The sequence below is a fragment of the Coturnix japonica genome, chromosome 3 (genome assembly GCF_054131305.1).
Source record: "Coturnix japonica strain WE chromosome 3, WE-NBRP24, whole genome shotgun sequence".
In the NCBI taxonomy this organism is placed as follows: Eukaryota; Metazoa; Chordata; class Aves; order Galliformes; family Phasianidae; genus Coturnix; species Coturnix japonica.
Window position 1 is genome coordinate 100,062,682 of NC_140665.1, and position 25,204 is coordinate 100,087,885.

General features: G+C 47.5%; 1 protein-coding gene across 21 annotated transcripts in view; it reads left to right on the top strand.

Moving 5' to 3' along the window:
* The window catches only part of EXTL3 (exostosin like glycosyltransferase 3), a 103,877-nt gene that overhangs the window by 68,730 nt on the left and 9,943 nt on the right, over nucleotides 1–25,204 (top strand). For 20 of the 21 annotated variants that reach the window (XM_085542283.1, XM_085542288.1, XM_015859679.3 and 17 more), the window contains 2 exons: nucleotides 8,785–8,908; nucleotides 12,561–15,122. In XM_085542283.1, coding sequence (XP_085398409.1) covers nucleotides 12,957–15,122 — 2,166 coding nt within the window. In that variant the 5' untranslated portion in view covers nucleotides 8,785–8,908; nucleotides 12,561–12,956. Of the gene's footprint in view, nucleotides 1–6,618; nucleotides 6,740–8,784; nucleotides 8,909–12,560; nucleotides 15,123–25,204 lie in introns of all 21 variants that reach the window. The other variant, XM_085542291.1, reaches the window with a different exon arrangement.

A 25,204-nucleotide genomic window follows, 5' to 3' on the forward strand; every position in this document is an offset into this window, starting at 1 on the left:
TTTTTAAACTATGTGTTGGAGCTTTATCCATTTCATTTACCTCCAGGAATGACTTCCAACTTCCCTTTGATATGTGTCTGAATATAAAACAAAGCACACTGGGAGGGATCTCTGGAGGGCTTTAATCCAGTGTCAAAGTAAAGCTGACCATGAAGGTAGTTGAGGTTGCTTGGGGCTTTGTCTAGTTGAGGTTTGACCCTTGTTGGAGCTGAAGGGTTGGCCGCATCTCAGGCTCCTGTTCCAGTGATTTGGTTTTGACCTATATACCCATTTCTTGGGACGCTATGGCAAAAACCTTGTTGAAGATCAAGGCGGTCGATAGTGTCTCCACTCACCTATCAAGCAGATTGCTTTGTTGTATGGGGCCAGTGAATTGGTGAGGTGCACTTTGCCCATGTACATCTGTGCTGTTCCCAGTTCCCCTTTCAGGCCATGGAAAGGGCTTCCAGGAGGATTCATTGCATCCATCCTTGCCTGCAGGCTTTTGCTTCCATGTAGGGGCTGGACAAGGTGAGTGCAGCAACTTGTATCAGCTAAATGGGCCATAACTCCTGGTGAGCAGTGCTGAGCTCTCCTGCACTGATTTACTGGTGCCAGGCAGTTGTAGCAATTACCCGGGCTCCATATAGAATCAACAGAGAGGGGTTCTAGGGCACGGATACGAGGAGGTGCATCAGGAGTGCCTGCCCTTTAAACACGTTACTGCTTGATTTTATTGATGATTCTGGGTATTTTAACCTTTCCGTGCCTCTGTTTCCCTGCCTATAAATTACTTGTCTTCCTTTTGTGTTATTGAGGATTGCTTAGCCATAATGTTGTCAAGGTGGGGTGCCATGTGAATACAGAACTATTTTATTTTTAGTGCCTTTTGAATTCTTGGACTTTTTTGTTCTCCCTTTTATCTGTTTCTCTTTTTAATCGTACGAAATGGAAAGAAACCCAATCACAGCTGTTGCTGGAGCAGAGTCATTAGGCTCATCCAGCTGGCTCTCCTGGGGCCAATACGGGTTGTGTGGAGTGATGAGGGGTCTTTCACTTCTGACAGCTCTCTTCATTGATCCAAGTAGGAAGGGCTATTTTAGGTAAATGGACATCAGGCGATGCTGAAAGAGAGCTGGGTTATATTTAGAAGCCCATCAGCAACAGTTTTGGCGGGTCCTAATGCAAGTGTTTGCCTCTGGTTGGGCTGTCTCACTTTGTAGGCTCAGTTTCCAAGGACGTGGGGGTGATTTGTTGAGCCGTTCTGAGGTCTGAATCTGGGGGATTAATTCCCAGTAAACCAAGTGGTGACAGAGCTGGAGATCTTGGGGCAGAGGATGAAACTCCACGTGTGGAGTCTGCCTGGAGTTGGGGTAATCCCATAGAGATGCCCTCATGAAGGGATGTGAGAAGACGGTGCTGGTAGTGGCCATGCTGCAGGGTTGAGTGTGCACTACCCCTTCCTTCAGTGGATTGCAGAACCATGATGGCATCTTCTCCGTTTTCCTCAACCTTTTTCTGAAGGGTTTTGGGACAGCTCCTGTCTCATGCTGACTTGGTGCCCAGAGCTTGCCTATGTCATGCAGGTACAGGTGGGAGCATGGGGGGCAATGGCCACGTCTGTGCCTTTGTTACTCAGACAGCTGGAAAAGCCCAAGCAGAAAACACTGTGAATGTGATTTAGTAGCACATTACCTGCCTTCTCTCAGCCTAATTTCAGAGGTCAGAACATGCTCTCACCTGAATTTTCCAGGCCTTTCATACAGCATGTGAAGGCCATTACATGAAATTAGCTTGCTGCTTGGGGAAGGCTGGTATTAGCTCTGTGTTAGGACTCTTTTCAAAGCTCTCAGTGATCATTTACGTGATGGGCTCCTGTTGAAACTCGTGGGTACGAGGTAGAAAATGGAAGCAAATAGCATCTGATGCTGCTTCCTGACAGAGGTGAAAAATCGAGTGGGCTTTTTGGCAGAATTCCTGCTCTCCTGCAGTGTTTTTTTTGGTGATGTTTCTTTTCTTTCCTTACCCTTATGGATCTCTAATGGCACTTTCATAGCTATGGCCACAGAGTGCCTGTAGAGTGGGACCGATGTTTAATTTCCCCAAAGTTCCTGATGATCCAGCGCTGGGAAGAGAAACGTGATTCTGAAGCAGGCTTAAATTGCAAAGCACATTCAGATCTGCTAAGCAACAGCATCGACACGTTTAAATAAATCTGCTGTTGAGTAATACAGAGTGACATATTGAGAGCAATTAGAAAAAAACCAAAACCATCACAAATTTGGGAAACGACTGGAATGGAAACAGAGCATAGAGGACGATGGATAAAGGAGAGAGGGGGCTACTACACAAGAGGAGTGTGATGGAGAACAAGAAGCAGTTGGCAGTTTGAAGCAGCTGCCCCACTCTGCAGTGGATGAACAGCTAAAGCATTTGGACGCTGTATGATTAGATTGAACAAATTGTCTCAAAGCCACAAGATGTTCAGCTGGACGGCTTGTTCGATAACAGTTAATAAGGATTCCTTTGAAAAGGCATTATTGCTTAGCACTGCATTCTTTAATCTTGTTACAGCGTTCTAATAAAATAGGACTTCGCTATCTACTTCTGTGTCTTCCAGGAACTTTTGAACCCATCGACTGTTTTCACTTGGATTAGGAGAATACAGCTCACCAAAGCATTAACTCCTTATAAATGCCCTGGAAACAGGAAAGTGAAGTTCTCTGCAGGTTTTTGGAGAGCCCCATGAAAGCCTGAAGGCGTCAATCAGTAAGAACTGAGGGTCCATTTGTGCTGGTGTTCCCAGAAGAACTTGTTAGGGGCCGCCCTCAGACAACAGATGATCTTTTTTCTCCCAGCGCATTGCTGTGCATTGCAGGATGTGTTAGAAAGTGCCAGAGCACATTAATCATCATTCCAGCTGTTTCTCTAGCAAGCTACCAGAGCACAGTTAGGTTCAGGAGTGCAGCTGGGAAGTTCCTTTGGCCCAGGCTGTATGCGTGGCAGGTTTTGGGTTTCAAAGGCAGAGGATTTAAAAACAAAATCCAAAATCTCACACAAAGAGTCGTGCTTTGGTGCGTTGGCCTGCAAGGCAGCGTCGAAGCTAAAAGCTCCATTAGTGGGTTTCAACTTACCCAGCTTAAATCCTTCCCCGAGGATTGCTCATGTTCTGCAGGGTTTGGCGTGATAATGTTTTCCCCTTCACTTCTTTCTTTTTCACTTTCTTTTTTTCTTTCTTTTTCTCATAGTTTGAACAGTCAAAACAGCAGCAAAGCTTGAGGGCTGGCATGGGAATCACAGCTCTGTTAGAGCAAGTGTGGGCAGTCCCTGGTGCAAGGTGCTCTCACAGGTTAAATATTAAGATGATTCTCCTAAAGAGCAGTGATGCAGCTGCCCAGGGAGGTGCTGGGGTCACTGTCCATGGGGGTGTTCCAGAGCCATGGGGATGTGACATCAAGTGGGGTGGGCTGGGGTTGAACTTGGGGTTCTTAGAGCTCTTTTCCAACCTGAATGATTCTCTGATTCTGTTTAAGAACGTGGTTAGTGGACATGGTGGGTTGATGGTTGGACTCTGGGATCCTGTTGGTGTTTATCAGCCTTCATCATTCTGAAGGGGTGAGTGGTGCTGACAGGCTTTGGAAGCGATGGATGGCAATAGAGGAACGAGGTGCCCTGCGCCTGCCTGCAAGCTGCTGGCTGTTTGCTACCCTGCAGGAAGCTGGAGGTAGGGGCATGGAGGACAGGTGAGCCAAATATATGAGAGTGCTGAGCTGTGTGGGGTGTAGGAGGAGCAGTGGGGAGGCAGAGATTTGAGAGAGGGAACATCAGAGGTGCTGAAGTAGGGAAGGTGGGATCCAGCCAGCAGCAGAGTGAAGGTGGTCGGAGGCAGGCAATGAAAGTGATGTCGGCAGCTGCATTTCGTGCGGCTACTCCTGGATCCTGCAGCTGTTCATTAGAAATTCTGTTTATGCCACAGGGAGTTTTGGAGTCTCTGAAGCTGACACAGTTTTAATAGACAAAGACATTTTGAGTGCAGCACATCTGCTCTGGGATGCTAAGGAACAGCCTTCCATTCTGCAGTGCCATTGGTGGAAGCTTTTCATCATACTGCTTTTATTTTAAGACCTCTCCTCGCTTTTATCCTAAAAAGTAATTTTTGAGGTCAAAAGAAGTGCTGCGTCTGCTCATTAGGTTTGCAGCCTTTCAGCAGTCCTGTCTCACTGCTCCTGATATCCCTGAGTTCCCAGCTTTGAGAGTGTGCAGAATCACCTTCACTCTGAAGGATCCCAAAGCGTTCCAGAGAAGGGGCCCAGCTCAGAGGCACAGGAGTTCGGTAGGGAATGTGTACTGTAATAAATGGGGATGGAGAACATCTCAGTGTGAGTGGGGGATCACATTTGTGCTCCTGGGGTCTGGTGGGGCCTCTTGAGCTCCAGACATAAGCTGGGAGCCACAGGAGTCCAAATAACACATCAGAGTTACGTATGGCAGGAATTAGGTAAAGCTGTTTTACCATTAAGGAGTTGTTTTTTCTTTTTCTCACCAAAACAAAAAAACTTTTCAGTTTCAGGTATGAAGAAAAGCTTAAAGAGCAGCGGGGAAACTGCAGGGAGAAGGGAACCCCACTGGGAACCTCAGCACAGGCTGCAGGGTGCACTGATACAGAGCCGCATTATTAAAAAGGTGGCGAGTTGGTTAGATTTGATTTAGCAATTTATTTCTGGGCAGACTCCATCTAACCTTTAGCTCAACGTTCATGACCTGTGGCTTGCCAAAGCCCATCTCATCTCGTTCAGTGATTGAACCTCGCTGTGCAGGAGTAAAGTTAATTCCTTCCTTCACCTCCAGTGATGGCCAAGTTCCTTCCATCGTTCTTCCCCTGATCTTTCTTAGGCCTTCGTTAGGCAGAACAGCTGCACAACTGGGCTGCAACAGCCCTTACTGCACATGCCCCCCAGTGTTCCTTTTCTTACCTGTACTGTCCATTATGGCAGCAGTCCTTGCTTTTCCCCAAGTGCACAGCAAAGTGGGATGTCTTCCATCCTTCCCCTTTTGGGGTCTGAGTGGTAGCATCCTCCAAACACACAGCTTGATTTGAGACTAGCCTTGCTGCTTGTGCTTCTTGCAAGCAACGCAATGGGCACCACCAACAGACCAGCATGCAGCAGGCATCAAATTAGGCAGCATTACAAACCCAGGCAACAACTCTGTTCTGTAAAAATTTAATTATCGTTCATTCTGCTAGTGCTTTTCTTCCATCGTACACTTTTCTGCTGTTAATAACCTTGTTATACACTCCCACAAGCTTCAGGCACCATGTTTGTTCTTCGCTTATTTTTAACTTTCACATCTGCACATCCTACCCTGGATACGCACTGCCTGGGCTTACACTGGTTGGGCTGTTAACATCTGCTCTGCAGGGATGCAGCAAGCTGAGCGGTGCAGTCGATACATTGGAAGGAAGGGGAGCCATCCAGGGCTTTATTTCAGCCTTTATTTCAGTTGGGGGGTCCATCTGGCATTGCACTGTTTTTACAGCAGGAAGCTGCTTTCAGCCAGCACTTGGGTACCTTGCTCCAGAGGCACGACTGGGGATGTTGCACATCCATTCTCATATCTGAACGAATCTACGTGGGTATTTGTGATCCCAGGTCTACCCATGCAAAAGTTCCACCGGTGTGACAAAGACAGCTCAAGGAGGAAAGGTTTAGATTGGATATCAGAGGGAAGTTCTTTACTGTGAGAATGGTGAGGTGCTGGAACAGATGCCCAGAGAGGCTGTGGATGCCCCATCCATCCCTGGAGGTGTTCAAGGCCAGGTTGGATGGGACCCTGGGCTGCCTGGGCTGGTATTCAATGTGGAGGTTGGTGGCCCTGCCTGTGGCAGCGGTGTTGGAACTTGATGATCCTTGGGTTCCCTTTCAAACCAAGGCATTCTGTGATCCTAAGGCAGCATAGCTGGGATGCTGGCAGAGTTCAAACAAGCCCAGTGGAAGATATCTCACTCCTTGGACCGCTGATTTTGCTGCATTATCCACCTGTGAGCGCAGTAGAAAGACATTTAATGTCCCTTCCTTAATAGGGAATTTGTGACTGGAGCGTCTGGTATTGAGAGACGGGTTTGTTACCCACAGGGACCCTATTTGAATCGAGTTCAAATTAATAGAGTGCTGGCAATAGTTGTGTTTGTGCATCTGAATTTCTCGTTTGCCTTGTAATGAACTGTGTCGGATAAGAATCCGCCTGCTGTATAAATATGGGTGATTACAGCGCGTCGGGTAATTTAGTTATTTGGCATGATTGATCAGGCTGCCTGAAACCGAGCGGCCTCTACTTCGAATGGCAATGAAACATCCTCCACAAAGTGCCTAAGGCTGTCAGCTCACTGCTGGGCTGCCCACCCTGTGCATCAGAGGCCTCTCTGGGAGGAAGGAAAAGCTGCTGTGAGGTGGATATGGTGGCACAGATAGAAGTGGGAAGACCTCCATCAGAGCCCCTCTGTGGAGATGCTGCCTCCAGCCTGAGTGCAAGAAGTTCCCTTTGGGATGGGATGTGGCCCTGCCTGCCAAATGAGGTGATGATAACGCTGCGTTTCTGTGCTGTTCAGGCAATATTGCTGTTCTCTTATAACTTAACCAGGATGAAGAAGTTGAAAATTGTGCTTGATTACAACTGGAAGCATCTGTCTGAGATCAGGAGCCTGAAGTCCTCTGTGTGTTTGTTTGCTGCCAAGGAGGCAGTGCTGGTGGTGTTCAGGGAGGTGAGAGAGGTTTGTATTTTAGCCCTGGGGAAAATAATGTGCCACAGCTACCTGGGGCTCCAAGCCACAGTGAATCCCGAGTGCTGGAGCTGCCTCACAGTCAGCATTGGGAACAGCGGCCCATTCCTCCTGGCTGGAGCTCACCTCTGTGTGCTTCTCTCTGAAGCGCCCGGCTCTTTGCTGTGGTTTTACCTCCAGACGGTTCCTGTTCATTAATTGCTTTAAAGTAAAAGCAGAAATAGGCTTCTTCTCCTCCTACACCTAATTTTTCCCTTTCAGCAGCAAACAAAACAGCAGCCATGCACCTACTCCTCATGCATATTATGCACGTGATGGAGGTAGATAGCTCCATCCAGCTGCTTCCTCAGTTTGCTTCCCAAGCACCCCAAAATCTTTAGGACTATATAAATGGGAGCACAGAGAGCAGTATGACAGCAGCCACTCCGACTGTCTGTCTTTACCAGGTTCCTTGTAAAGCTCTGCCCTGTGATTTCTTGCTCAGAGACTGGGAGGCTGAAGAGCTTTGTGTTCAGGTTGTCGTGCCGTTCAGTGCTGCAGAACATAAAAGGATTCACTTGTAAGCTGCGTGCTTCTTTGTAGAGAGAGGTGCTCGTGTGCAGCCTGCAAGAATAAATAAAACAATGCTCCTGCTTTATTACCGGAAAACAACACTAAATAATAAATTTAAGAACTAAAAGCTCTGTATGTAAAGTAGATTGCAGGATGTATTATGCAAAAAGCAGGAAGGTACTGGAGAAGGAAAGCCCTGGAAGACAACTTATCCCAACTCTCCTTCTCTTCATTTCCTTCCTGTGATGATGAGGCAACTTGACCTTGCGACAGCAATACTTGGTTTTACTTACGTGTCTTGTTCTCTTCTGGGGTTCATTTTCCCCATTCATCCGTCATAAGATCTCAAAAGCAATAGCAGAAGTACAAGCCAAGCTACTTCATGGGGACTTTCCTTGAGGTTAGTTGGCTGTTGATCCTTCTTCCAGATGTCCTTGCCCTTCAGAAACAGAAATTGCTTTTGGAGAAGTCTGATCCTGAGCCTGGAGCTCCACAACCAGCGTCAAGGAGTTCTTTCTATACAGGGTTACAAAGCTGCTCTCTGGTGATTTTTGTCCTTGAGTGCAAATTCTGAACTACTCCAAATACCTCTGTCTAAATCCCTGTGCTTTCTGTGTAGGTTGCATTTCTTTCCCTTATCCAGATCAACTGCAGGGTCTCTTTCTGCCTCCAGACACTGCCACGTCTCCAAACACCCTGTAAGAACCTGGTGAAGTGTCTGAGCTACAATCCAGCATCCAGGAGCCTGTGGTCTGGCTTCCCTTTTGTGAATATAAGAGGAATACAACAAGTTATTACTGATTACTTCCTGGAGAGAGGATGCTGAAGGTGCTCTCTGGGAGTATTTGCCCAGTACCACTTACAGTGAGCATGGCTGGCAGCAGGTTTGGCTCCACACGGAGGCAGGAACTTTTCTTGCATGGGATAAAGGCTTTATAAAGCAGAGGGTGCAGTTTATCCTCTAAACATAGAGATTACAAGATCTTTTACTGGTTATGTGTTGCAGTGCTGATCTTTGCCTAGGAGTATTTCTCTGTACCTGTGAGCTCCGGAGATGCTACAAATCCCCAGTGATGATCCCTTAGGCTGCGGCACGCAAAGCATTTCAGAGTGAATTTTCCATCTGCTGCTTGTAAAGATCTGCTCTCAAACATACCTTAAAGCACACACCTAATAGATTTACTTTCCTTGTTCGATTTCAGGAGGAAAATCCTCTAAATGCTCCTGTTCCAAAAGTGATTGGAGACTTAGAGTGTAATCCTATTCTTTATGAGAATTAGGAAGTTGAAAGTTATCATTGCTGGAGGGCTGTTTTGTGTTCATTTCTTTACCGTTCCACTGCAAACGCTCTTCCTTGTTGCCAAGAAAGGAGGGTGGCAATGTGTTGTATCTTCGTGCTTTAGCAGAAAGATAATGGTTTACCCTTTTTACTGCTGTAAAAAATAAATGTGATTTTTCTTTGATTTCATTTTTAGTGCTGGTGAAAAAGAGATTCGACAATAGGAACTGTCTGCTCAGGACAGAAGAGAGAAGCAAAGAAGCCACTAACACGGCGCCCTGACTTTCACAGTTCATCAGGAGGGAGCCTGCATGACACAGGTGGGTACCGAGGTTCATCCTCAGAGTTCCAGCACAGGAGGATGTTTCTGGTGACAGCGCTGCAGTGATAACTCTGCAAGCTTATCAGCTGGGACAGTAGGAGACTATGGATGGGTAGAGGTTCACACAGAGTCTGGAAGCTCTAATTAAACAGATGTAGGATCCCTGTAGATTTTCCTCCTGCATTGCTCGTTGCAGTCATTTGCACCGATGTCACCATACTCTGCATGGTGATCTACCTCTAAGTATGCTCTGGAGGACCGTGAGTTTAAAGTTTCCACTCTTCTCAGAGATGCCGACAAGGAGACAATACTTCATATTATACGGAGAGATGGACAGACAGGAGGCCTGGCTCTTTCTGCTAGAAATGCAAAAAGCAGGAGAACCCCATGTATTCCTGTAACTATATTGGCACAGAGAACACCCACTGGGGGGAAAGCTGGGAAAATATGCCTGGCTTTGAACAGAGATGTGGCAACGTGCGTGAACAGCAATTTAGTTTTGCAGCCCTGTGCTGTGGGAGAAGGAACTGTAGTGTGTAAGCATGTCATACCAGACAAGTCGGTCAGATTGGCATTTGGGAAGAGGCTGTGGTAATTATTGAGCTTCTCATTTCCCAAGAGTTTTTCTTTGCCTATATTTTATGTGTATGTAATTAGGTCTGTAAGGCAGCAACGTCATGTTAAAATGCCAGCAGGAGTTTCTTAGCGTGGGACTCAGCTGGGACTATGTGGTGCTTGGGGGGGAGAGCCCAGCAACTGATATCTTTCTCTTTGTCCCAAACTTCTTTTTGGGAGCTATTGAAATCAGCAATCTTTTTCACCAGGGCAGCTTATTCCTTTTAAATAAAACACTGAAATCTCCCTTGGTAAAGCAGCAGACTGGGTTTTTACTTTGTTATTAGGACTTAAAAAATTAAAAGCACTGTGTTACAACCTCAGGCTCTGTCTAGTTGATGAGGAATAAAGTCTTAGTAATGAAGAACAGTCAGGAAGAGTGTCTAAAGTGCTTTCTTTATCACCAGCACATATTTCACGCTGATAGTCAATACTTCTAACTGATCCCAAGCCATGCATGTTGCATTTCATACCCCTCCTCAGCCTCCTCCACTCTCCTGTGTGGCTTTTTCTGAGCTACAGCAGAGTTCATTTGTCAGCTTCAGGTTTCCAAGCACACAGATTGTTTTAATTCACAGCCTTCGTTTTTAGGCCAGGAGGATAATGTTTGTTGTATGCTGAAGGAGCAGGAGCAGAGGAGTCACTGGAAGGATTAGATGGCAGAACAGCTGCAGAGGATCATGTGTGGGGCAATGGCCTGGATTTAGCTTTCCAAGGACACCAGTTGCCATTTTAAGGAGTCCACTTTGCCACTTCATCACTGTTTGGAGCTCATAAATAGGCAGAGCTGCTAAACTGGAACAAGGTTTAGATGCAGTCTAAACTGATGGTTTTTAGGGCTGCCTTTACTGCCCGTGGAGCTGCAGTTTTCTCCGGCCAGTCAGAAGCTGCACATGCACACACCACCTCTACCATTTTCTGATCCCATTTGTGTTCCCTTGTTCCCATATAGTCTCAGCACCTTATAGGATTTAACTGTGTTCACCCCAGTGGCATCCCCAAAGAAGAAACAGCAGACCTTGTTTTCCCGTGCTCACCTTGAAGTGGAGCTGTGTCTTAGCTCTGCAGGTGTTCCAGTGAGCATGTGCTTTGGCATTTCTCTCAGAAGCATTAATAGAGCAACTCTTATCTCCTGGCCAGCTGTTTGCAGACAAGTGTTTGCAATTCTAGGATCCTTGTAGCCCCCTGAGACAGCGTTGAAATTGTGGGGACTGACCAACTGTGCATGCACGGACAATACCAGCATGAGCTTCCCTTCCTGTGGGGAGAGCTTAAAAATAAAATACAGGCTTTAAAAGCTTTCTTTTTTTTTCCCTTTGCCTCCCTCAGTCAGCTGCTTTGTACACTGGTGCATGCTAAAACCCTTCTGCTGTATAGCGGCGGTCCCAGCGGCACAATGCAAGCACGCTGCTACTGCCAGGGCTTCCCGTGTCTGACTGACAGCCTCGTGCAGAAGAGCTGGGGATTTACATTCATCACCAGCCTCTCTCAGCCCAGGCAAATGGAGGCTGCTGTACAGAGAAGAGCATTAAAATGTTCTGCCAAGAGATCCCAAGCCTCCCCCATCTGCCCACACTGGCCGTGCTGCCAAGGTCTGAGAAAGCTGATTTTGCCTTTTCCTGACTTTTTAGCCTTTTTATCCTCCTGGCTTTCTGAGATTTACACCGGTGTCATTTGCCAGGCAATCTTGTGAATTTAAAAGCTGCTTTGGTTTTTAAGTGCTGTGCATCTCCCAGTTGCAGGTCCAGTTTTGGGGAGGATTCTCATTTTGTCTACAGCATTACCTTACCACCAACAAATAGCCTTGCAACAGAAGAGACCTAGGAGCTGTGCACTATTACTTCTCTTGCTTCCCTTCAGTTACATATTTTTTTTCTGCTTAAAATCAAATGTTCACTTCATTTTTTTGACATGTTTGTGTACTACACTGAAAGTTACTCATCCTCTGCTCCTTTTAGGTGAGCTCCTGTTTTGCTTTGGCCCTCTTGTAGCTGCAGTCTGCTTCCCCACCTTCTTTATGGCAATGCTCAATGAGTAAATGAGAGGACTATGAAATAGGTTTAGTGAAAAATGAGCATCAGCAGAGTAGATGACTTTCCTCTAATTAAAAATTGAAGCGGAAATGAATAAGCTTCTCGTGAGGAATTGACACTGAGCCCAGGACTGTATTCATTGGTGATGTGGGAAGTCCCATATATGAAAGAATATCCAGAAACGTGGGTACCTTGAATGATGCTAATTAAAAGGCACAGAGAGTTTCTTATAGCAGCATGTGCGTCAGGCTGAGCTCTGAATTTGTCACATCTCTGTGTTTTAAGGCCGTGGTGGGTTTTATGTCCTTGCTGCCAGTTGGGAGCCTTCGCCAGGCACTGTAGACAGGCACCTTTTTCCAGTTTTGGGCAGAAGGTTTCTCCCATGTACAGTGAGGCTACAGAGCTGTCATAGCCAACACCGACCATGTGGTCTTTAAAATTTCTGTTGCAATCCATCAAAATTTTCCTGCAGGAAAGGAAAGGAAAACCATTTGACTAAAAATTCCTTATCAGCTCTAGTCATTAGACCAGAACAAGAGCGATTACTCTCAGTTATGCAGCATGAATCTACATCTCTGCTGTGTCTCAAAATCACAACGTGCCGTTAAAAGGGGGGTGGAGAGAGCAGGGGTGCGTTAATATCACCACTTAGTACAGGGAAAGGGGACAGGGACCTGCAGATGTTAGGCAGCTTCTCCAAGGCTTCACAGCAAGACAGTGGCTGAAATAAGAAACCAGATCCAGGGGCTGTGATTTTCTGGTCTGACCACTGAAGCATGCAACCCTAATGAAAAGCAGAGTGCTCAGAGAAGGCCACGTGTCCGGATCTAATGAATCCCTTCTCTTTCTCAGGTTTACTGCTGTTAGCCCCAGAGGTGCTAAACATGCACAAAGGTTGCTCTTTTGTAGAGAGGACAGCTGGTTTTAAAATCTAGCAGCGTCTCAGGTCACTGCGGGGTCGTTTTGTTTGCATTGTCTGAATATGTGATTGTTCTCTTGTAGGAACAGTGGAGCATCAGCCACACAGCAGCGATGAGCCCGGCGTTGGAACGAGTCTCTTCTGGCTCATTCTCCACAATGGCTGGTGCCTCTGCATATTCACTGGATGATAATGCAGGATGTCGAGAGCAGCGGTAGAGTTTGCCTTGATCCCATCGTGCTTTTCCTCTGCTGGTGGAGTCTTTGAATCGCCATGAGAACGCTGTGACACTTCCAGCAGGTTACCTGCTGTGGGCAGAGTGTGGGCAAGGTCAGGTCCAACCGAGGAGCCATCGTCACAACAAGATGAAATTCCCGTTCTATTGGCTTCTCATTAAGCAGGCACAGTAACGTTTCTTCGTGGAGACTTGCTATACAAACTCTTTTGGTTATGGCTACTGATCCAACGTGACTGGGCGCATGGTGACTGTTGAACTCATGACTGGATATACGATGTTGCGGAATGGGGGAGTGGGGAACGGAGGCCAGCCGTGGTTGTTGAGGTGGTCCAGTCGGATCCGGCTTACCTGGCTGAGTTTCATCCTCTTTGTCATCCTCGTCTTTTTTCCCCTTATTGGGCACTACTACCTGACGACCATCGATGACGCAGACGATGCCGGCAAGCGCATCTTTGGCCCTCGGACTGGCAATGAGCTGTGTGAGGTGAAGCATGTGCAAGACCTGTGCCGCATCCGCGAGTCGGTTAGCGAGGAGCTGCTGCAGCTGGAGGCCAAGCGGCAAGAGCTCAACAGTGAGATTGCCAAGCTCAACTTGAAGATTGAGGCTTGCAAAAAGAGCATCGAGAATGCCAAGCAGGACCTGCTGCAGCTGAAGAACGTTATCAGCCAGACTGAGCATTCCTACAAAGAACTGATGGCTCAGAACCAGCCAAAGCTCTCCTTGCCAATCCGGCTGCTGCCAGACAAAGACGATGCGACCTTCCCCCTGCCAAAATCCAATCGGAACTGCAGGCTGCACAATTGTTTTGACTACTCGCGATGCCCGCTGACATCTGGCTTTCCAGTCTATGTCTACAACAGTGACGATTACCCTTTTGGTAGTTCCTTAGACCCTTTAATTAAACAAGCCTTTGAGGCGACTGTCAGAACTAACGTGTATGTTACTGAGAATGCAAATATTGCTTGTGTGTATATAATTTTAGTGGGGGAAATGCAAGAGCCCGTAATGCCAAAACCTACTGAACTAGAGCAACAGTTGCACTCTTTGCCATATTGGAGGACTGATGGACATAACCATCTCATCATCAATTTGTCAAGGAAATCAGAAACTCAGAACTTTCTTTACAACATCAGCACGGGGCGTGCCATGCTTGCCCAGTCTACGTTTTATGATGTGCAGTATCGACCGGGGTTTGATATTGTGGTATCACCTCTGGTCCATGCTATGTCTGAACCTAACTTCCTAGAAATCCCACCCCAGGTGCCAGTCAAACGTAAATATCTGTTTAGTTTCCAGGGGGAGAAGATTGAGTCTCTCAGATCTAGCTTGCAAGAAGTTCGCTCTTTCGAAGAGGAGATAGAAGGCAATGCCCCGGCTGACTATGATGATCGCATTATCACCACCCTGAAGGCTGTTCAGGACAGTAAGCTGGACTTTGTTTTAGTGGAGTTCACATGTAAGAACCAGCCTAAGGCGAGTCTGCCCACCGAGTGGGCTCTGTGTGGAGAAAGGGACGACAGACTAGAGCTACTGAAGCTATCTACTTTTGCACTGATAATCACCCCCGGGGACACCCGGTTAGTGATCTCTGCTGGGTGTGCCATGAGACTGTTTGAGGCTCTGGAAGTCGGAGCCATCCCGGTGGTTCTTGGAGAGCAAGTCCAGCTACCCTACAACGACGTGATCCGGTGGAACGAGGCAGCCTTAATCATACCAAAGCCACGTATCACAGAAGTGCACTTTCTTCTGAGAAGCATTTCTGACAACGATCTCCTTGCCATGAGGAGGCAGGGCCGCTTCTTGTGGGAGACCTACTTCTCCACCTCCGATAACGTGTTCAGCACAGTCTTAGCTATCATAAGGACTCGAATCCAAATCCCAGCAGCTCCTATCCGAGAGGAAACTGCAGTGGAGATTCCCCATCGATCTGGCAAAGCTGCTGGTACAGACCCCAACATGGCAGACAACGGTGACCTGGACTTGGGGCCTGTGGAAACAGAACCACCCTATGCATCTCCCAAATATCTGCGCAACTTCACCCTCACTGCAATGGACATCTACAGGAATTGGAATTCCGCTCCGGGGCCTTTTCACCTCTTTCCCTATACTCCCTTTGACCCCGTTTTGCCATCAGAAGCGAAGTTTTTAGGGTCTGGGACTGGATTTCGACCAATAGGTGGAGGAGCAGGCGGCTCTGGGAAGGAGTTCCAGGCCGCTTTGGGTGGCAACGTCCCCCGCGAGCAGTTCACAGTGGTGATGCTGACTTATGAGCGGGAGGAAGTGCTGATGAACTCCCTAGAAAGACTCAATGGTCTCCCGTACTTAAATAAAGTTGTGGTAGTGTGGAACTCTCCCAAGCTTCCCTCTGAGGATCTCTTATGGCCAGACATTGGTGTCCCGATCATGGTAAGAAAGATGTTGATATTATGGGCTCGCTTCCTGGTGGGGTTTGTGCATTCACGTTGGCTGTGGCAGCTCTGAAGTGCGTCAGTGCGGCTTAGTCATCTGGGACAGCGTTCATCTCACAGCCTTGGAGATGTCTGTACCTGATCTGGCCTCTTTATCAGTGGCAGAAAACAGGGAGATGAAAGGCGTGACTCATCTGGCCCATTTAGGTGTTTGCATGAGAATGCTTTGGCTTGTCATCTCCACATGCCAGTTTGAAATACAGGTGAGATGAACTGCTGTCATGAGAAATCAGTCTGCAGCCTTCTGCTTGTGCAGTTCGGGAGCTGATAGGTAGGAGTCTACCTGGTAAAAAACCGGGGTCTTTGCAGGTGCTGGGTATGTGGTGCTGCTCTTGAAGCAATCAGTGTGTGAATGGAGCCTGATAGGAATCTCAGGGCTTCAAGCCTTTTTATTGAAAATCTTTGCTTAGGCGTTGAAGTATCACACTGTGAGGACAGGTGGCACCTTATAAATAGCTAAATAAGGACTGTCTCTCTGCTTTTCCTGGTAAATCTTTCATGAAAACAAGAGAAGGACCCACTGAAGCTGTGCTGTGCAGGTGTTAAGGGCCTCAACAGACATCTATCACTTTGTATTACAAGGGGTGGGGGAACACGTAAAGCCAAGGCCAGTGTGACTGTGAGTGTCTGCTCTCTGGAGGCTGCAGTGGCTTTGGGCTGGTTGGGCTGATTGCTTTGCCAGCCACACTGATGAAGCAACAGCTTTAAAGGCTGATGTCCCTCCTGGTGCCCAGCTACTCACTTGCATATTGGTGCTGTTCCTTCCTAATATTAATTTCTTTATTTTAGGGCTTCTCTGTTATCTCAGCATAACTTTCAGCACTGTTATTGGTTGGTATTAAGTGTAAATCTCCAACTGCACTCTGAGACAGAAGCAACATTGTGGTGCTTGAATCCAGTCGTGTTTGGAGGACAAATGGAAGGATAATGCATTAGGAATGAGGGAAGGGAAAAATCAAAGGGGAAGATGGTATTGAAGTATGCAGACCGCATGTGCTTTGTGTGACAGGATGCTGCTAAACTTAATAGCAACGTGAGCTTTGTGCTTCACGCAAAGAGATTCATTGATTTCATATTTTGTTTTATTATTATTGTGATGAATAAATCCTTCCGCTCGCGTTTTAATAACCCTTATGGGCCAGGGACAATGAGGAGAGAAAATTGCTTGGATAATTGCAAAGTAATCTTTCACATTAGTCCTGTTGAATGCTTGAATTCTGTGAAGTCTTTGCTTGCAAACTGCGTGTTCCTTCAGAGCTGAAGCACAGGGATTGTTCTCTTTGGAGGAGCTAATGGGTGCTGTTTGTGAAAGGAAGATATGTTTGGTGATGGACATTAATGCTTTGCTTTTTTTTTTACCCCCTCTGCTCTCATCTGTACATAATAGTGTTGGTGTCCCACTTGATTTTCGGGGACTTGGTCGCACAGAATGGCTGTGTGCTTTGGTTTGTGTGCAGCCAGCAATGGTTCAGTGCTGTTTGGCTCAAGAGAAGGAGATGTCTCCACAAATGTCTATTCTGGGGTTCTGGATGGTAACTGTGCATTTGTTACCAGGTTCTGGGACTTGGCTGGAGCACAGCAAGCTTTGGTCGGGTCCTTACAGAGTGAGCAATATTGCCCTGATGACAGGTGTGTTTTTTCTTCAATTTTTCTAAATGCCAGGTTTTTGGGTCTCTGATAAGAGCTTTGACCCTTTGCAGCTACCAGACATCCATCTCACTGACGTGTATATCCACTTCCAGACTGGCTGCTTAAATCACACTAGGAGCCTGCAAGTACTTACCTAGATGGTGTTGTAGAGTCATGGAATCACAGGGTGGTTTGTACTGGTAGGGGGCTCAGAGCCCACCCAGCCCCAACCCCTGCCATAGGGACACCTCCCATAGACCAGGCTGCTGATGCTGAGAGGAGCTGCAGAGCTGTGGCAGGGAAAAAGTGTCTTTGGATGGGGAATATCCAGTTCTCTCAGATCTTGAAGCAATGCTTCGTCCTTGTGTAACAACTACACACCAGAGATTTCTGGGTGCAAGGAATTGCCCTGAGCTTAATCACAAAGAGAGCTGTTTAGAAGGAAGCCTTGAATGCCTGCAGGGATGGGGCATCCACAGCCTCCTTGGGCAACCTGTTCCAGTGCATTACCACCCTCTGAGTGAAAGATGAGATTATCAGGGCTGCAGAATACATCTGTTCCCTTCAGTTTTACCTTTAATTTAAGTATAGATTTCTTCTGACGACATCAGTTTCTGGGTGAGATTCCTGAGCACGTGGGGAGCCTGTGATTAAAAGATTCTGGCTCTGTACTGGGCTTGAAGTGACAGGGTGCAAATGTAATTTAATGTAAAGATGTGTGTGTAGTCATTCAAGGTTGCCCTTGGAACAGGTGTAGGCGGATTGCCCTCCAATTTGAAGTGCCTTTGTGCTATGCAAATTGTTCCCATCTCATGTTAAACAGCGCCGCAGCAGAAAAACACAAAGGTTCCGAGTGAGTATTCTGTTTGTGCAGGTTTAAAAGCTTCCTTTCTGCAAGTGTTTGCATCCGTAGCACTTCATTAGGAGAACTTAGGCAAACAGAGGAGCCTGCAGAGCATCACCACCACTCAGTTGCCCCTCCTGGCAGCACTGACACCGCAGTGATGTAGTTTGCTTGTCCCTCGAGTTGTCTGCTCATCTGAGACAGTCACAATATCCTCCAGGAATGAAAACCTGCCCATGTCACCTGCTGGGTGGGATGGCAGTGCTGAAGTTGCCGATGTGCACCTTGCCTGGGAGCTGTGTTCCTGGAGCAAGGTAAGAGGGAAAAGGGATTTGCATTAAATCTCTGCTCTGAACGGGTGGAAGGACTGCACTGGGGTCTGGGTGAGATGGTGTGCACACACAGTAATCTCAGAAGGATTTCCAGCAGCAGGACAAAGAACGAGTCATGAAGGAGACCTGGTTCAGGCGTGGGATGGAGACTTCAGCCTCTTCTTTCAGCCTCTCCACGTTCAGGGTTTCTAACTGACCTCCAGGTGATGACAGCAGAACCTCTCTCGTTGCTGTGCTATTCTCTGGCAGCATTTTCACCCACATGAATAAAAGCTAAAGGAAACAAATGAAGCAAAACACCATGTAAGCCACACATCCAGCCCACACACAACAGAAAGCTGCACCCAAGATTCAGACCTTGCTGCGTTCTGCTCTGGTGCTGATGTGCTGATGTTGCAGGGCATCTGCATGTGCTTCTTCACAACTGTAGCACAGCAGTTCACCCAGTCCTGATGCTTAATGGAGCCAGTGCATGGTTGGAGCAGCTCTTAGATCCTCCAGAGGCAGCTCACTGCTTGTCTTCCTGTGGCTCTGAGCAGGACATGGGTTGTGGTAGAGGGACAGGATTCTTGTTTCTGGTCTGATTTTAATCCTACAACCCTAAATCAAAGAGCTGAGGTTGGACAGCCAGAGGTACCTGAAGAGAATTTATTTTAACGTACTTAATATGTATTTCAGAAGGCTACCAGTGCTGCAGGTGTTCAGCAGAGAAAACACAAAGCTCCAGACAGCGAGGTGATTAAACTCTGCAGCATCTTGCACTCAAAACAGCCACGGATTCTCCAATGCAGCAATTAAATTCTCCATTTCCCATTGAGAAACTTGCCTAAAAGCCCCCCAGGACTGCAGCCTGAAGCAGCAAAGCCATTGGAGCACTCCGCCTCCCTTCGCTCTTCCACACATGCTTTTTTCTCCTTGTGTTTCTCACAAAACACAAGGAGGGGATTGGGAAAGAGAGAACTCAGCTCACAAGGGCCCTAAATTTGGTTTTAATTTCAAACAAGCAAGCAAATAAAATAGACTTGGGTCCTGTCTGTGCACCTCCATCCATCCCGCTCCAGCATCTTGGTTTGTGTGTCTCTCAAGCTGAGCGAAGATGCATTTTTAGCACTTTATGTGCTGTCTTCAGTCCATAGGAAGGTCTCTTAGTTTCTCAGCCCTTAGGGAGAGATTTGGGGCTCCAAGGGCTTTGTGCCGTAGTGCAGCCACATGCATCCCTGTTAGCCAAAGGGCTCTGAGCAACCCCAGAAAAGACAGAAGATGAAAGACTTGATGAGGATTATGAGGCTTCATGCATCACTTACAGTAGTGTGTCTGCCACGCACTGTGATTTCCAGGCTGTGTTGCCTTTTATTTCTCTTGTCCTTTTTTGCTCTTGGCTCAGTGCTGACAGTCCTATTCTCATACCCTTTGGTTTGGATGCATAGATGGGAGAGTTGGCAACACCTGGAAGCTTGGGGAGACTCACAGCCTGGGTCTCTGACTTTCATTTTTGTGGTCCATCAGCCATGGAGCCGGGGCTGGAAGAGCCCTGCAGCAGTTTGCTTTCTCCTTTTCCTCGGGGTTAGGAGGTGTGTGCTTGCAGGCATTTATGAGCTATTTGACTGGGTTCACTGCCAAGGCCAGCTACTGTGGCTGTTGGCAATGACTAATCCTTTCCTTAGAGCTTTGTTGCAGAATAAGCAGCAAGCTTTGATCTCTGCAGCCTGTCCCGGTGGCGTCACGTCCTTTTCTGCTGGCTTGGTGGCCGGCTGGGAAAGCTTATTCAATTTAGCAGCTTGTTTAAGAAGGAATAATCTTTGGGAAGAATTCAAATCCAAAAGCATTGATGCCTTGCAGACCTGTTGGGTTGGACTGGCTCTTGAGTTGCCCCAGTGAATCAAGAACTGGGGGGAAATGGTGCCGGGTCCTTTTGCTTCGTGGGAGCTTTGCAACAAGGCTGCAAGGACCCTGTGGGTCCCTTCCTGCTGGTGACCTGCTGTGGCTCTTGCACAGAGCAGACTTGCATGGCAGCTGTGTGGTTGCTGGCTGTGTCTGCGCTGCAGCTGGGCATGTAGCACCACCTGCTGCCTGCCTGAGGAGCCGGGTGAGCCTTCAGATCTCCAGCAGTTTGCTGTCTCCCCTTGTACTTGCACCATATCCCAGCAACAAATGGGCTGCGTAGTTTACCTGTGCTGCTAAAACCCAGATGCTTGTCACTCTGGGGCCGAAGCAGGGAGTGCAGCGAGGCATGACCGTGTGCTGATAATGTAACAAGCAGCTCCGGCTTCTCGGGGATTTGCACACTGAATATTAACTCAGGCAGCTTTGCAGTCTGCCGCTGCTATTGCCTCAACCCAGGGCTTAGCTCTCCTGTGTGCATTTCCATAGACAGAATGTTACAGCAACCTGCCTTGGGATTCCCTTGGTTTAGGATGCAGCAAATGGGGTTGGTAGCCAGGAGAAAGGAGCTGCTTTGGGGCATCAGGAAGGAAAACCAAGGAAGGGAAACATCGCTGGAGATGACTGTGTGTGTAACCGGGTGCTTCTTACATGTGGAGCTTGTCAATGTTATAAAGGAGGTTATAAAGAGTAAGCTGACTCCTGGACACAATGTTAGAGAAAGAGATGAGGAGCAAAAGAGAGGTTTTCATCACTCTGCTTGTTCTTACGTGGCTGTTGTGGGTTGGTGGTGGTGGTTATAGTTGCCTGCATTTATCCCAACCATCTATTTCTAAGTAATGCATTCACAGCCTCTTGATGAAAGCCTTTGTTTCCCCCCTGATTTTCTTTCATGCTTTAATTGAAGTTTAGGGAAGAAGGGGTGGTGCTGCTACTGCCTTCTGCTTGTCTGCACAGGGGCGTGTAGCTGGAGAATCAGCAGCCAGCCCTGCAGATGAGCAAGGGGGGAACCTTCCAAACAAGCATCCTGTTGGCCACAGCTGGCCCTGCCACGTCAGTGAGATAGCACTTGTCTCAGCAATGGCCTAAAAGGGGAGATTGATGTTGGATCTTAGGAGGAAGTTTTTCACCCAGAGGGTGGTGACGCACTGGAACAGGTTGCCCAAGGAGGCTGTGGATGCCCCATCCCTGCAGGCATTCAAGGCCAGGCTGGTTATTGCTCCTAGTAGCCTGGTCTGCTGGTTGGCAACCCTGCACATAGCAGGAGGTTGGAACCAGATGATCATTGTGGTCCTTTTCAACCCAGGCCATTCTATGATTCTGTGACGTGTGAGCTGATGGAAATTGCTTTTGTCCATGAGCTGTGCTCATTCCAGAGAAAAATGAGAGATAAAAATGCTGATGAAGGAATCATGGTACGGATTTGCTAGTTCTTTTCTTCTATCATTGTACGGAAGAGCTCTCACCTCTGGGGACTGCATTTGAGGCTGCCTGCCAGCAGAAAGCTGTCTTTATTTCATCCACAGCCATCAGAACTGATCAGTGAGATCTCAACTTGATAATCTCTGCAGAAGACTTCTCAACAAGTGGAGCTGTGTGACTGAGTGTTCTTCATCCTTCCTGCTCCCACCAGTGTAGCCATAATATGTCCTCTGTCCTTCCCTCATCAAAAATAACCTACCTGAAACTTGATGGTATCGTGCCTTTGCTTATAGACCAAGTTCATATACCAGCATTTTAGTAACTGCTCTCTAAGTTGTGAGTAGTGTGTCCACATTCCCTCCTCCATTAATTGAGATGTAATGTTCACTTTGAGGGCCCAGATAGGAATGTCAGCATTAGAAGCCTTCAAGGATGGGACGCAGCCAGTTCTAAACGCTGAGCAGCATCGTCAAGCACCATTAACCATCGTGTGTTCGAGCTGGCAAGATGTACAGATTTTATTAAATGAAAAAATAATTGCACCTGCTCTTCTGGGCTTCGTTTTTTTTTTACACTGTTGTAACGGAAATCCTGCTTGACAGATTGGTGGAAAGAGAAGGAACCTGCTGAAGAAGTATCTGCACAACTACACTGAAGAAAGTCTCTGTTAATTCCAGCAGCTGAGCTATCGGCCGAAGGGCAGAGTGTGGAAAGATAAGTGCGGCCTCACTTGGTGAAGAGAAAAAAGATGTTTCCAGTAATCCTCCAGGACAGCATCCCTTGTGTTTCCACCACTGTCTTCTTCCACTGGAGATGCTCTGGTTTTCCGTTGTGTACTTATTTATCCTTAAAGTGGCTGTTTCTTTCTTTCCTTCCCTTCAATGCTGATGACCTGATACTGGCATGAAGAGGATCCCTCAAAGCTGGTAACAGCCCTGCCTCATGCATCACTGTGCTGCACGGCTCAATGCCAGGGTCACCGTGATCCCCAAAATGAATGGGAGCCTGATGTGCTTGTGTTGCTTCTTCACTTAATTGGTGCTGTGCTGTCAGGCATTTTGTGAGGTTTGTTGATTTTCATCGCTCAGAGCCTGAAAGGGCAGCATTCCCATTACATAGGACTGACCTTTGAAAATCCCCTTAACAACTTATTTCCATCCAAAGCCCTTTGAGTCGTTAGCAAATGTCCATTGATCTCACGGCTGCCCTGTGAGATTAGGAAAAGATAGACGGTGCAGGCTTGTTGAAACACAGCTTGGTTTGGTATCGTTACAGGGTTTGCCAAGTGAGAGCAAGTTGCTGATGTTTGCCCTGCTTAGAAGAGCACTGATAAAGAAACCATTCACCTGCATGCGGGGACTTCATGCATTCAGATATTGCTGGTTTAGTTGTAAGAATTCAGGATGATGAGTATGGAAACCCAGCAAGGCTTCCCTGCTCCCATGGCTTCATCTCAGTGCAGGGCAGTGATCTGTTAACCTGCAGTCCCAGAAGTGCCCATGGCAGTCAGTTGTAGAGCCTTGCTGTTCCGTGCCCCACAGTTCTTAATGTGAAATACAGGTCAGAGCTTCAGAAAGCTGAGAAAGGAACCAGGTGAAAGCAGGGGAGAATACACAGGAGGTGTCTGAAAGCCTTGACCACAAGTGACAGTGATCCCTACCACAGGGACAGGTATCTCTGTACCCTTCCAGTGAAGCTCTGGTGCCTCTGGAGATGAGTTTGTAAATAGTCTCTAAATCCTTTTCATTCCAATTCTGAAAGCTCCTCCAAAGAAGCTGCAGTGGAGCGTTGGGGCCTGGAGCCTGGCTGGGTGTGGGGCATGGAGGGAGAGCGACTGCTCGGAGGTGAAGAAGAAAGCAGTGAGTCTGGAGCAGCAGGATAATTAATACACAAGAAAGGGGATAATGGTCACTTTGAAATCCATCTTTACAAGAGAAGATTAAAGGGAAGGAAAAAAAGAAATCAAAGATGAAGGCTACTGGAGAAGAATCTTATTGCTGAGCATCACTTCAGAGCCCGTATCTCTGGTGTGAATGCTGCTGAATGGAGCAACAGAGCAGGTGAAAGCACAGGAGGTCAGTGGGAGCTGCTGTGGGAGAGCAGCTGCCTTGTTTTGCTGCACTGGAAAGAAGCTGGGAACCAGCCCAGTTGCAAACTGCATCCCCAAGTTTGTTAAACATCAGTTTGCAGCATGCTGAATCTCCCTTGGACATCCCAGACCTCGTAGTTTCTGTGGCTGCTCAGTGCAAACCTCTTGTGATGGCCACACACCCCCAAAATTACTCAGCTTTGCAAATGCAGAGGAGCAAATGTCAGTCTGATCTGTCATGTTGGCTTCAACAGGGGCAGGGGATGGAGCCAGCCCTGGTAAATAGCTGAGATGTATCCTGCTTGTGTGCTCCCAAATCCTTGCGCACACACAGCACCTATGATAAGGAAGCCCTTTCTGCCTTGTAAATCACCTTCCAACTCAGCATTTGTCATTTGGTCCACCCAGTAGCCAGCAGGTCTTAAGGACTGAGCTGGACACGTTGCTTTATTGGGATATCTGGATTTTGTTCAGTCTGTGGACTGAAAGTAAGAGTCCTGATTACAGAATCATTTCAGGTAAGGACAAAGGGGTTCTACCTACTCCTTGTTGGTCCCTCTCTGCTGGAGTTTGGATCTCCCAAAGTCCACGATTGCTTTCTTTACCTGGGCTAGGGCACTCCTTCCTGCAAACCAGTGACTTGTTTCTCCAGGTCCTACTAAGAACTGCAGGAGATGGTGCCAAGATAGAGGGACTGATAGCGCTGTACATCTGCATTGTCCCCTGAGGCTGTGCTGGCAGGAGCTCTCTGCTTTTCCTTCCAAGTATAGATAGAGGTCAAGTCTTTGGACAGGGCAGGGAGATGTGTTGGGCTCCTGCATCTTCAGCGCTGTCATTTTCAGCTGTGCAGTGCATGGGAGCTTGTGGTGTCCTCAGCCTGGCTCTGGCTGCAATGATATTTCCCCCCATTTGACTTGGCACAGATTTGGGAAGGATGGAAGAGAATCCTTTTCCCTAAGCTTGTTCTTAGTCTCCCCAAATTATTGCAGCTCCCCTAAGGCCGTTCTTTTGTGGGTTGTTTCTCTGTGGGTCTTTTTTCGGATGAAGGCCTGACGTGAGCATGGAGCTCCCCAGTTCTGTGCCCAGTTTGCTCAGTCCAGTCGTTGAGCTGTCGGAATTTCTGCAAGGCCGTAAACATTCTTCATGTTTTCACTGTCAAATTATATGTGACACTTAATTTAAAGCTGCAGCGTCAAGCCTCACCAGTAAGGAGATTGCTGGAAGATATTGATTTTACTGCATCTTTGTATTTATGTATAAAACCGGTGCAGAAATCTTGGTGTTGGTTGGGGCATCGTTGCTGGGCAGGCCATCGATTTATGCTTTGTTTTCTCATGTTTCTAAGATCTGTTTGGCCAACGTGACTGTGAACAGCAGCAGGAGCAAAGGGGTGCATTGAACAGCTTTGCACTGAATGCTGCGGCTTTGTGCTCACGTTGTGCCTTGTGATGAGTCTCACAGAGACAAGTATAGGACCAGAGAATCATAGAATTGCTCAGGTTGGAAAAGACCTTAAAGGTCATTGAGTCCAACCGCAACCTGACCATCACATGCGATGTGTGGGTGCCTCCTGTGGCCTCAGATCCCAGAGATCAGAGCATACTGTGCCTCCTGTGTGTGTATAGAGATGGGCACCACTCGGCACTTTGTGATAAAGTCATAGAAAAACTGTTACATCTCAACCTTATGCCCTATGAAGGTGAGGGTTGAACTTGCTTTATACATGGCTGGTGTAATAACCCTTCTTTTTTCACCCAGCCTAATAAGCCACAGAGTGCTTTTGTGCCCCAAACATCCATTTCATGCCTGACAAATCTGCTGTT